Here is a 13,536-nt window from a genome sequence, read left to right as displayed (position 1 = left end):
GATCCCATAAAAACTTCTTTCGAGCAATGGGCCAGACCCGGTCATTTCTTAAGAACAATAGTTAAAGGGCCTGATACTACTGCTTGGATCTGGAACCTACATGCTGATGCTCACGATTTTGATAGCCATACTAGCGATTTGGAGGAGATATCTCGAAAAGTATTTAGTGCCCATTTCGGACAACTTTCCATCATCTTTCTTTGGCTGAGTGGCATGTATTTCCACGGTGCTCGTTTTTCCAATTATGAAGCATGGTTAAGTGATCCTACTCACATTGGACCTAGTGCCCAGGTGGTTTGGCCAATAGTGGGCCAAGAAACATTGATTGGTGATGTAGGCGGGGGTTTCCAAGGAATACAAATAACCTCTAGTTTTTTGTAGATGAAGAACACAATGACACCGTTTTTAAAACCCCAAAACTGAAACATCAATATGTGAGATAGGTAGTGAAATTCGAAACCCATAAGAAAATCATAGTGGAAAGTGAATCAAGAGGGTCTTACCTTCAAATTTTTCCCTTTGGGAAGATGAAAACAAGGATCTAAGCTCAAGCTTGGAAGTAAACCGAAAATGGGTATGAGAGAAAGTAACTTCTGTGGCTTGGAGAGGAAGGAAACCGTGTCCTCTCTTCCTTGGGGTCGCACGGTTTGGAGATGAGAAGGGTAATTCTTGGTCTTTTGAGCTTGAAGATGAGAAGAAAAAGAAGAGAAATGGAGAGATGGAGGGGGTGTCGGCTTGGAGGAAAAGGAAACTTGTTCTTTCTTTGCTAGGTGACCGATGGATTCAACAAGAAATAAGGATTAAGTCACTTTGGTCAAATCTTACCTTGCAAGCTAGGGAAATAAACGGTCCGGTTGGGTTTGGGTGTTGATAAGTGTTGAGGTATGTTGTTAATAGTAGTGAAAAAGTACTAATAAAGTAATGAATAGTAGTGGAGAGGGTTAAGAATTCTCAACACCCAAACCGGAGGTCTTATTTCCCTTACCTACTCATCCAAGGGTGGAGATTAATTGAGTCATTTCTTAAATAATGAAAATTAGAGGGTTTAAGAGAAATATTGTAAGGTCTTAAAATCATGCCCTTAATTTATTTTAATAGCCCACATAAAAATAAAAGCACACACATCTTAAAATAAAATAATAAAATAGTAAAAATCTTTATTTTAAAATATTTAACTTAAGAATAAATTGAAATGATGTAAGGACCTACATAGTAAGATTTGGGTATTACAACTCTCCTCCCTTAAACTCATCTCGTCCTCGAGATTGAACGTACCTCAAAGGAAATGACGTAAGGACCTACGTAAGCATTGGCTTAGGAACGACAAAAGAAATATGCGGACTGCCGAAGGAATGAGCTACACTTTTGAGGTTGGGGATAGTGTATTTCTAAGGGCAGCTCCTGTGAAAGGGGTGATGAGGTTTGGGAAGAAAGGCAAGCTAGCTCCCAAATTTATTGACCCATTTGAGATCTTGGAAACAATAGGAGCAGTGGCTTACAGACTAGCACTCACTCCACAATTCTCAGCCATGCACGAGGTATTTCACATTTCAATGCTTCAAAAGTATGTGCATGATCCCTCCCATGTGATTGAGTATGTGTCCTTGAAGTACATGAGGGTTTCTCCTATAAAGAAGCACTGGTTTAGATCCTAGATCGGAAAGTACAAGTGCTCTGCAGCAAAACAATTCCGATGGTCAAGGTGCTATGGAACCACCACACCGAACAAGAGGCGACATGGGAGCATGAGGACGATACGAGGGAAAAGTATCCCACATTTTTCTTTGAACTACGTTCAATCTCGAAGATGAGATTATTTTTAAGGGGAGAGAGTTGTAATACCCGAGTCCTACTACGTAAGTCTTTACGTCATTTTATTAATTCTTTTAAGTTAAATATTTTAAGATAAAAATTTTCTTATTTTATTATTTTATTTTAAGATGGGTGTGCTTTTATTTTTTTATGTGGGCTATTAAAATAAATTATGGGTGTGATTTTAAGACCTCACAATATTTTTCTCTTAAGCCCTCTTAACTTTAATTATTTAAGAAATAGTCCAATTATTCTCCACTCGTGAATGAGTATGTAAAGGAAAAATCTCCCCACATTTAATCCCCACCATTCATTTTTTCTAGTTTATGAGACAAGATTTGACCAAAAAGTAAAACAACTTAAGTCTTTATTCTTTGAACCCATTGGTCATCCTTCTAGCTTATGAGGTAAGGTTTGACCAAGTGACTTAAGCTCTTATTCTATCTCAATCCGTCGGTCACTTTCCTAGCTTATGAAACAAGGTTGGACTAAAAGTAAGTCTTTATTTTTGTTGAACGCATCAGTCATCTTCAAAGCAAGAAGGAAAGTCTCTTCTCTTCTTCTCCAAGCCGACGCCCTCCCTCAGCTCCATTTCTTTTTCCTCTTCTTCTTCTTCTCATCTTCAAGCTCAAAAGACCAAGATTTTCCTTCTCATCCCCAAGCCGTGCGACCCACAAGGAGGAGAGGAAACGGTTTCCTTCCTCCCCAAGCTGTGCAATACCCATTCTCCATACCCATTTCAGTTTGCTTCCAAGCTTGAGTTTAGATCCTTGTTTTCATCTTCCCAAAAGGAAAACTTTGAAGGTAAGACCCTCTTGATTTAATTTTCACTATGATTTTCTTATGAGTTTCGAATTCCACCATTTTTCTCACATATTGATGTTTCAGTTTTGAGGTTTTAAAAATAGTGTCATTGTGTTCTTCATCTACACGGCTACATTACCATTTGGTCCTCCATTTTACCTCTTGAAAGAGGTTAAGAGATTAAGGTAAAAACCCTAACTTGACCCATTTGGTTTTAGTTTTATTTTGGAGGCCAACTAAGTTGTTTTAGCTTGTATTTTAAATATAGTTATTGTCTATGTTGCAAATAAATGTGGATGCTCTGTTTTTGGCCCAAACCGAAAATGTTGAAGTAGTTTTGCTATGTATTTTCCTATATTTCGAAAATGCTATGTTACTATTAAACTTGGTTTAATCATACATGATGATTAAAGTGATTTTCGTTTATTTATGTTGGTACCATGTGTCTTTTGTTGAGGTTGGTTGGCAACTTGTTTTTAGGATGCTAGAGGATCGGTTTAAAGGTTTTACAGCTTGCTTCAAAAAGAGTATTAAATGAGTAAATTATAAGCTTGAGTGTTTAAAGGTTTTAATGTTGCTTAATGGGTAACCTTGTTATACTACTCTAATTTTAATGGGTTATGTTATCTAAACTATTTAAATATTTCTTATGTATAGCATAGTTGGTTTAGGTATAGGAGATTAATTGTGCATAATATATTATGATATGTAAAGCTGTCCAAGTACCCCTAAGCCCATGTCATGCCATACCCTATCTTGAAGTGAAAAATAGCCCATGTATGTTGTCCCTCATTTGGTTAAATTCTGCCTAACGCAAGAGTCGAAAATATTGATAAGTAACATTTTTATGAGGGACCACAAGTTGATTTAAAAGGCATGTTTGCTAAGCTTGTTTAGCCTACTTGAGATGCCAAAAATCTATTTTTAAGCTCATTGTTAAGAATTTCCAGATTTTATCTCTTAATATCCATAACCCAAAGTGAGCTTAGAGACCTTGCTTGAAGCCTATGAATTCTTAACTACTTTTCATGTAAGCTTTTTAAATAGCCTTCCATGGACAGCTAGCATGTCTTAATATTTAATTTATTGCTCTTGAAAGTTGAGGTGAAGAGTAGTCATTAGGTTAATGCTAACCATAGAATGGACGTTAGATTATAATATAGTGGCTTTCTCTTTTAAAGGGAGGGCTAAAGAATATTGTATGAGTATTAACACACTTATGCTATTTATTGGAATAGGACCTATATTGATGTTAGAAGTATCGAGGAGCATAGAGATAAGTAGCTATGACCATACTTCTTACACCAAGTTTTCCTTATGAAAAAATGTCTATCTCTCTCTCTTATTGCAAATGTTCTTCTAAAGAAAAGAGTAAATGAATATGGTATGTACAAGCCTTTCTTGGCATCCCCTTTTTATGCACCCAAAGTATTAAGAGTGTGCATGCAAATGGATGGTATACGTAGTATGCATTGTATGTATTTTCATGAAATGAAATGTGAGACTTATGCCTTATGCTTAACACGATACCTTAAACGACGCGAAGAAAATGTTTTAAAATGTCTCTATGAACTGATGTTTTAAGCGATGCCATGACCTGATATGACGCAAAGAAAGTGTTTTAAATGTTCCTATGAACTGATGCTTTAAAAGATGCCATGAACTGATGCTTTATGGATGCCATGAAAGATGATGTTAAAGCTCATTCTTTTAAATGATTTTTTCTATGAATGCATTGTTAAATGAAAAGGAAATGACTGAATGAAAGAAAGAAAAGATTGAAAGGAAATGAATGTTTTAATATATGAAATTACGTAATGACCATGACTAATAAATGAATGATGGTACCAAAAGACAGGACAGATTGCAATGCCGGGTAAGTAGTACTGGCGACGCACCTAGTGTTGCCCCCTAACTGAAAGGGATTTCCAACCCGTGCCACGGGCGGAGTCCAGCTCCAAAAGACCGCTAACCCTAACACACGGGGCGTAATAGTGTATACCGGCTAAAGGAAAGTGAAACATGACAGCATAGTTATTTCTCAAAAAAATGTTTATGCATGAAAGTATTGCTTATTCCTCAAAATGTTTGTGTATGCATGTTTTCAAAAGAAAAAGAATAGATGATTATTACATTAACGGCATGGTGTACTACATGCTGAGTATTTGACTCACTTTGTATTTATATTTTAAATGTCCAAGTAATGACGAAGAGGCTGGGGAGCAAGGCACTACTGTAGAGGGAGATGTAGACGCTTAGTGTCTTCCCTGTTGGTTCGACCTTACATGGATGATAGGTTATGTTTATGGATATTTTATGTTGGGTCGAGTTCATTGTCGGGACATTTTGTTGGGTTTGACTTTAAACCATGTATCTGTTAGTATGGTTTAACTATTATGGTGGGGTGATGGTAAACCCTTATACATCAACTTAGTGCCTTATTGTATGTATGGTAGAGATGGAGTCCCTTCCTAACTAGAACAGTTACGTTTTTATGAATGTATGATGGACTTTAACAGTCTCTTATGGATGAATATTTGAATAGAATGTCTATCAAGTGTTCCCTTTATTAAATTAGAAATTTAAAGTACACGTGTAATGTTCATGCTGATCACATATTACTAGAAAAAAAAAAAAAAAAAGGAGAAAGAAAAGGAAGAGGTACAAGTATGTACGTAGCAATTCCACCCTTCGTAGGGCAGGGTTGTTACATCTCCGTACAAACAGCTCCATCAATATTCAGCATCTCAATAGCATTAGTTCACCTATGGGAGTTTGCCACTCTAAAGAACTTCATGCTATGATCACCCTCTTTCAGCCACAAAGCCTGTGATTTTTGCTACCAAGAAATCTCCTCCAATGGGGTGACCCTCTCCAGATCTAAGAGTAATTCTGTCCTCCGAACAAGTTCCTCCAACGAAATTGCTCTCGTATACAACCCGTGTATTTGGGCTTTTGCCTAATCCTAAGATCAATAAAATCTGATTTACTAATTAAAAAAAAGATTCTAATCCCCACACTTGACCTTGTGCCAAAATTTTATCATTGATCCATCATGTACAACATATCTAGTAAAACTTTCACCCAACCCCTCTTGATATTTTTCCAAAGGCCTACTCCAAACAGCCCATTAACTTCACTAGAACACCACACTCCTCATGAGCTACCATATTTTGCATCCACTATCATTCTCCAAAACACACTCATTTGCATAATGCAACAGCCATTTCCCAAGAGAGCTCGATAACAGTGTTACTCTAAAATTAACTTCAGACTCTCATCCTCCCACGGATACTAGAGAGCATGCCTTGGAACACTTAAACCACATGGAATGAACTACTCCTCACACCACCCCCACAAGAAATCCATTTGTAATTTGTCCAAAAAATTAACACATGCGAAATAGAACGATTTTCCATGCTGGAGATCAAAGAAACTCATGACTAGAAGAGGCACCCAAAAGACAGTAATAATTCATACATGAAATAATCCATTTATAACAGGTAGCAGAAAAAAGCTTTCTAGATTAGAAGTTCAATATGCATTAAAGATAACGTTAAGGAAGTCATTGTAAGAACCAAATATCTGAGGAATAAGCACAATCTGAAGCTAAAACAAAAATACCCAAGACCACAAACCTTTCTTGTGTAAAGTTGCACTGGAACAGCCAAAAATTGATAACCTCTAGTTGGATTATAAATCAAATTTATGCCAGATTTTTGCATTTCTTAACATTACTAATAAATTGTGCAGGTGGATTGTTATATTTTTCGTAAGGCAATCATATTCAAAAAGCAGAGGGGCCAACCGAGTACACAAGAAGTATACAATAGGAAACACCCAACTTGGGGGCAGACAAAAAAGAACAAAGGGGACAAAAAGGAACATAATACAATGAAATCTAGAAAATTAGAGAAACAAACTTCCTGTGTACATGGGCTATGCCTATTTCATTCATATGAATAAAATTTTCTTATTACTTATCAAAAAAAAAAAAAAAGCCATCTAGAAATAAAGGGAATTGTGCAGGATGATTATCCCAGAAGCATGCATGAATTGCACAAAGATGATAGAGTACCCCATTAAGGTCATACTTTCAGGCCCAACCTCCACCATAGAAAAGTGCTTTGTTGCAAGTACTTTGGCAGAGTAAATTAAAGGAGTATCAATAAGCCTCCAGATCAAAATTTATAAAACAAAAATGCCGGGGTATTACCTTGCACCAGTGATTGTCATAAATTGTTGGAGTTTGTCACGGTGGCCTCTACCTAATTTATGCTGTCAAAAAAAGATGAAAAATAGGGTATGCACGTATAAATATTATGGAATAAATATATGCATAAAAATACCACAACCAAAACTCAATGCAATATGAATTCTGATTACAAATAAACAAAGATCAAAAAATTTAAAACAAAAGTACAAAGTTTATTTGTATACAAATCGCACGTCAACTTAAACTGGTTACTAAATTGAAGCTAATGAAATATAAAGCAAATGTCTAATGATCATGCATATGTAAACCTCTTGCCATCCTCTAATATGTGTGAGGGTAACCATTTTCTGTTATGTTATTAGTTGCTTTTATTTACTTTGGGTTGTAACAGATATTGGGCCTCGGCCCATATCATTTCATTTAATTTTCCTTTTGTCTAGCTAGGCCCATTTTGGGATATCACTATGTAAGGAGGACTCCCTACTCAGAGGGGATCTATCAAAATGCATTAAGAATTCTCTGCTCTTCTCTCTATTCTCCTTCTTCACTCGAGGGGCTCCCCTCGAAGTGAGCAATCTCAATGTATTTTTATCAAATGATTAGGGAGTGTTACAAATTGGTACCAGAGAGTTAGGTCCTGATATGGTTGAATTGAGTAATGCAGAACTTCAACTCTGTTTTCAGAATTATCATCATGCACTCCATGATGAAATACGTAGAGATCTTGGAGAAAGAATTCTCATAGTAAAGTCTTTATATGGTGAAAATTTAAAGATCTTAGTTGAACCTTCCTCTACCATTTACTATGTGAAGTTGAACATTGAATATGCATATGGAAGACATATATCCATTGGAGCAACAAAAATTGATGTACGGTGAATTTCTCTTGGAAGATGATGTTATGCTGACAGAAACAAGGGTATTTGAAGATGGATATCTCTTTCTTGATATGAGCATGAGTGAAGATTTGGGCTCTATAGACTTAAAAGAAGAGAAGGAAGAGGCTATAGGTTCAACAAAAGGAAGGAAGGAAAAAAAAAAAAAAAAGTAGTTATAGAAGAAAAAGGGGAAACAAAAGGAGAAAAAGCTGTGCAATCGACAATGACCCTGCTAACTCCACCACCGAAAATCCAGAACTCGATTTGTTACAAGCAGCAGCGTTTAAAAATATAGGGAAAGCTCTAGATGCAAGGGCCGACAGCGGCGTCGGTAAGGAGGGCCATGCCGAAGACTTCATCAAAGAAGAGGAAGGCCAAATACCTTGTAAAACCTCTCTCCCTCTCTCTCTCTCTCTCTCAGGGCAGAGAAACTAGGTCTACCTCTTAGATACCCCAACATCCATCCAAGCCAGCACCACACTCTAAACCCCAACACTTACTCCCAACACCACATATGGGAGCTTGACCCCGGTAATGGATTATCATAGTCATCTCCACCGATGGCCTTTCGTTATAGATCTATCTCGCAACCAACCCTCCTCTCTCAAGATTGACTCCAAGATTGATCTCTGCAACTCTCTCACCCCACCACAAAAACCCATCCAAACTATATTTCATCCCGCACAGTTAGGAAATGTGTTGCATGCTTTGAGAAGCAAGCTTTCTGATCCAACAAATGTGTTGAAGAGCCGGGACCCCTCCCTGGTTAATCCCTACACCTGGGTCCGTGTCACCTGTGATTCCAACACATGATTCGCTTGGAATTGGGAAATTTTAATATCTCTAGGACTTTAGGTTCAAAGCTTGTGGAGCTCAAGCATCTACAGTACTTGGAGCTTTATAAGAATGAGATAGGAGGTAAAATCCCAAAAGCATTGGGTAATTTAAAAAACTGTGTCAACATGGATTTGTATGAAAATGGATATGAAGGAGCAATCCAAAAATCTTTATCCAAGTTGAAGCCACTCAGATTTCTAAGGCTAAAGCAACAACAAGCTGACGGGATCAATTCTAAGGGAGCTCACCAACCTCTCTAACCTCAAAGTTCTCAAAGTTTTAGGTAACCATCTTTTAGCTGCTCTTGCTTCTAATGGGTATTTGGAATATGCAGAAATGGTGTTTGATAAAATGGGTGTTAAAGATTTTTTTCCTAGCACTCTTGGGTTTGGTGGTTTATATGGAGGTTAGTAGAAATTTGAGATTGATATTGATGTTTATGCTTATACTTCTTTGATTACTGCTTGTGCTAGTAATGGGAGGTATGGAGGGACTGTAAAGTGTTTTTAAGAAGATGGGAATTGAACCTATTATTGTCAGTTACAATACCCTTCTAATGGTTTATGGTAAGCCTGATTTTTTTGAGGAAGCCATACATCTTTTTCAGTTGATGCAAAAGAAGCATGACAATTTAATTGTAATTTGTACATTTAGCAAAAGAGCTGGTTTAGTTGGAGTTAGAGGAGGGGACTGGAGTTGCCAGTTTACTGATGAGGCTTTGGCAGCTAGTGGCACTTCTTGTTCATGGCTGGAGTTGCTGCCTCTATATAATTTGCAGAGACTTACTAATACAGGCTATTGGCAATGGTTGTAAGAAGTTAAAAAATCTGACCCTAAGTGCTTATTATTTCTTGAACTGCAGGGGTTTGGAACAATTGAAACAAGAACCAGCTGGAGTTGGGGAGAGTGTTGACCCTGCATTTAATGATGGTGTCCAACGTGCTTTAATTGTTGAGGATTACAAGGGGGCAATTGCACAGTGCATATCTGCACATAAAATGGCTGATGCTTTAGTAATTCCCCACGATGGTGGTGCATCCTTGTGGGAGAGCACTCTCCTGACCAACACTTAGGATGAGCCATTCACATTGCCCAAGGGTTGTTTCTGCTATGGTGAACAATGATCTCTTGAGCATGGTTTATACTAGACCCTTTTGATTCTGGAAGGAAACCCTTGCTCTTCTATGTAGTTTTGCACAAACAGAGAAAAGGACTGAGCCCTATGACACGCTCCTAAACGCCTGAATGGTGGTAATGCATTGGCTGCTACTCTTTGTTATATATATGTGCTGGAAATATTGATAAAATTGTGGAAATCTGCCGAGGAGTCTTCAAATTGAGCATGAAGGGAAATCATAGTCAATCTTCTTCAGGATTTGATGAAAAGAAATTAATTGAATGGTTTAGAAGCCCGCGTATCTGTCCTTATGTACTTCTTGAGAGAAATTCTTCCTCAGCAGGGACCGAAGGCAGAAATTACAAGACAGAAGTATGACAAAATTAGTGAAAAGAAAATCCTCGTATTTGACCCGGGTGGTGGAAGGTTCAACAGCCTTTTGACGTCTACTTTGGAAGCACAACCGCGCCTTGTGGGCAAGGTGCTTTGAAGGGAAAGGGTTTGTCACAGCCCAAGGAAGAAGCTGAACTTTGGGCGAGAAGGCCACGGGCCATGGGCCAACATCTATTTTTCTGTTATGTTATTAGTTGCTTTTATTTACTTTGGGTTGTAACAAATATTGGGCCTCGACCCATAACAATTAAACCCTTTACATTTAATTTTCCTATTGTCAAGCTAGGCCCATTTTGGGATATCACCATGAAAGGAGGACTCCCTACTCAGAGGGGATCTATCGAAATGCATTAAGAAGTTTCTACTCTTCTCTCTATTCTCCTTCTTCTTTACAGGAGGTGCTCCCCTCAAAGTGAGCGATCTCAATGTATTTTTATCAAATGACTGGGGAGTGTTACACTTCTTTCTCTTGACTTCAGTTTTCTCAGAAACCAAACATAGGCTTCCGCAGAGGAAACAAATTAAATGAAGCGAGCTAAAATCCGTAAACCAAGAACTTGCCCGATTAAATGGGGCAAGAAACTAAAATAAATCACAGACCAAGAAAAAAATGGGAATCGCAAAAAACACAATTCTAGAAAGGTTCGAGAAACAACTCAAAATTTAAAACAGACTATAAACTGAAACAAAATAATCGAATCACTGACCATCTTTTAGGCGTCGTGAACAAAAACTCTGATTCAGAAGAAGCAGCAGATGTAGAGAGAGAGAATTAGGGTTCCTCTCTCTGTCTCCGTCTCTCTGCCCCCCTCTCTAGAGTGTAGAAGTTTGGGTTGGATTTTGTTCTCTCACTTCTTCCGTGGAGGTTTTTGTCTCCCAGTCGGTCCTGTAACGAGTTTACCAAAATGCCCCTCTGTTTGCTGCTGTTTAAGCTTGTCCAAGCTGCTCAGTGATTTTTTGCCCCCCTCTTTGCCCTCTGCCCAGCATTGATCACAAGGAAATGACGTTCTTGATCGACTCTAAGAAGCTACCTTAATTCTCAGAATGACAAGAATTGATTATGCAGCAAACCAAAGCAAGAACTTAAAAAAAGTGGAACCACTTACTTCTCCCATGATGCATTTCTTCCCTTTTTTTCACTATTTAATTGATTTTTTTGCCAATTTTTAATTGAAAATATCACTCAAAAGTAAAAAGAATCAATAGATGCATTGGAATTTCTTCTTAGGACATCATTTGAGGGAACTAAAATGATTTGTCCCACTATGAGTAGTGTCCTCTTGAGTAAATATTTTCACCAATGTTCATGTGGTGTGATGACACAAAATCCACTAACACTTCATCTCAACCACACGCTCACACATTACACATAGAGCCAATATGAAATTCTCGACCTAAATACGTTTTCGAGAGTATTGTGCAAAGAATGATATGATGGTCCCAAAAGTGTTTGATGGAATTCTCTTGATTGATAGTTTACATTATGCAACAGATTGTACTAGACTTGACATTGCATATGCAATAGTACTTAGTAGATTAACTACTTTGCCAGGAAATGATCATTGGCATGTAAAGGGTTGGATAATGAAATATTTATCTGATACAAAAAATTACGGTTTGCCTTATAAAAGGTATCATACTACACCTGAAGGCTTCAATAATGCGGATTTGAATACTTTATAAGGTGCCTTGTCATTCTATTACTAGTTATGTTATTACTTTGGTTGGTGGCGCTATATTTTAGAAATATAAATAACAAGTCATTATTGCGAACTCAACTAACGAAGTTGAACTTGTAACTTTGGCTTCAACAAGTGAGGAGGCAACTTAGTTGAAAAATTTATACCATGAATTTATTTTATGGAAAAAACTAGTTTCATTCGTATTAATTCATCTTGATAGTACTGCTACTATTGGTATTATAGGAAACTACTATTACAATAATAAATCGAGTTAAGGGAGTGCCTTTGGCAAATTTTACCTACGTAAGTAAGGAAGTTGGGCCACCTCCTATGAAAATTGGGCAACTTGTTGTTTTTTGTTGAGTTTTGCTTCTTTTTAGTCCCACACCGGTGGGTTATTAAATGAGGGGCAAAACTTAAGGCTATAAATAAGGGGCTTAGCTTCTTAGTTTAAGTGCATCAGTTGAAAGCTTATCTAATAACTTTTGACTTTAGTTAAATTCCTCTATTAACCTTTTGTAAAAGAGGAAGAGGTGTAGAGTTAAAGATTTACTAGTGGGGTAGCTTTGTGGATGTGGTGAGGAGAAAAATTGTGTGATTGTAACAATTTTTCACATAGTGAATTTTCTTCTCTGGGTCTGGTGGTTTTTCTCCTGTTTTGGAGTTTCCACGTAAATTTCTTATGTTGTTATTATTTCTCTATTTTTCTTGTTATTCCTGCAAAGGGTAGATCCTAGGGGGGGTGAATTTGGAGGTCCAAATTTCCAACAATTGGTGTCAGAGCCACTAAGTTGTTTTTGTGGGGTGGAGCTTTGATGTGGTAGTGTGGATACGTACAGTCTAAGGAGGTTCTGTCTAGGAGATTGGAAATTTTAAGTGTGTCCATTGTGACCCTCCAATCTTTCCTAGGAACTGACTTAGTGAGGTACTATTCATTTCTACAGTAAATTCATCAAAGCAATGTCAGGAAGTAGGCTTTCAAATCTTGTCAAATTTGAAGTGGAGAAATTTGATGGGAGAATCAATTTTGGCTTGTGGCAAGTACAAGTCAAGGATGTCTTGATTCAATCAGGATTACACAAGGTATTGAAGGGCAGACCAACACATGAAGTCAGCACTGGTACTAGTGTGACTGGTGAAAGTAGCAGATATAAAATGAGCGATGAAGATTGGGAGGATCTGGATTTGAGAACAGCAAGTGCAATACGTCTGTGCCTGGCCAAAAATGTTCTTGCAAATGTGCATGGAATATCTACGGCAAAGGAACTCTGGAAAAAACTTGAAGAGTTGTATCAGACGAAGGGCGTCTCAAATTGTGTGTACCTGAAGGAGCAGTTTCATACACTGCGGATGAGTGAAGGTACAACTATTTCAGATCATTTAAGTGATCTCAATGGCATTGTCGCTGAACTAGAAGCTATTGGAGTTAAAATTGATGATGAGGATCAAGCCTTGAGACTCATCTGGTCTCTTCTACCTTCCTATGAGCACATGAAACCTATTTTGATACATGGGAAGGAGAAAATAATTTTTTCAGAAGTTACCAGTAAAATCTTTTCTGAAGAGAGAAGACTAAGTAGTGGAAGTAATGTTTCACTTGAAAACTTAGCGATGGTAGCAGCTGGAAATGGGAAGATAAAGAACTCCATGAAAAAGAAAGTAGTCTGCTGGGGATGTGGACAATCTGGGCACGTCAAGAAAAATTGTCCAAGAGTTGGAGCAAGTTCGGCAAGTGGCTCCAAGTCAGTAAATGGAGATACTGATATTGATGCTAATATTGTGTCTCTCTCCATGGAA

At 37.6% G+C, this 13,536-nt stretch overlaps 1 protein-coding gene across 3 annotated transcripts in view; it reads right to left on the bottom strand.

The window, feature by feature from the left end:
• Nucleotides 1-10,982, bottom strand: part of LOC122281152 (DCN1-like protein 2) — a 29,346-nt gene extending 18,364 nt beyond the window's left edge. The window contains exons 1-2 of one of the 3 annotated variants that reach the window (XM_043092452.1): nt 10,765-10,982; nt 6,833-6,894 (exon numbers count right to left, since the gene is read on the bottom strand). In XM_043092452.1, the coding sequence (XP_042948386.1) occupies nt 6,833-6,894; nt 10,765-10,767 (65 nt within the window). In that variant the 5' untranslated portion in view covers nt 10,768-10,982. The remainder of the gene's footprint in view (nt 1-6,832; nt 6,895-10,764) is intronic. The other 2 variants (XM_043092453.1, XM_043092451.1) reach the window with 2 other exon arrangements.
• Nucleotides 10,983-13,536: the final 2,554 nt, after the last annotated feature.

The sequence above is a fragment of the Carya illinoinensis genome, chromosome 11, assembly GCF_018687715.1.
Source record: "Carya illinoinensis cultivar Pawnee chromosome 11, C.illinoinensisPawnee_v1, whole genome shotgun sequence".
NCBI classification, from domain to species: domain Eukaryota; kingdom Viridiplantae; phylum Streptophyta; class Magnoliopsida; order Fagales; family Juglandaceae; genus Carya; species Carya illinoinensis.
Note: the sequence above shows the minus strand (reverse complement) of the source record. Positions and strands in the feature narration are given on the sequence as shown.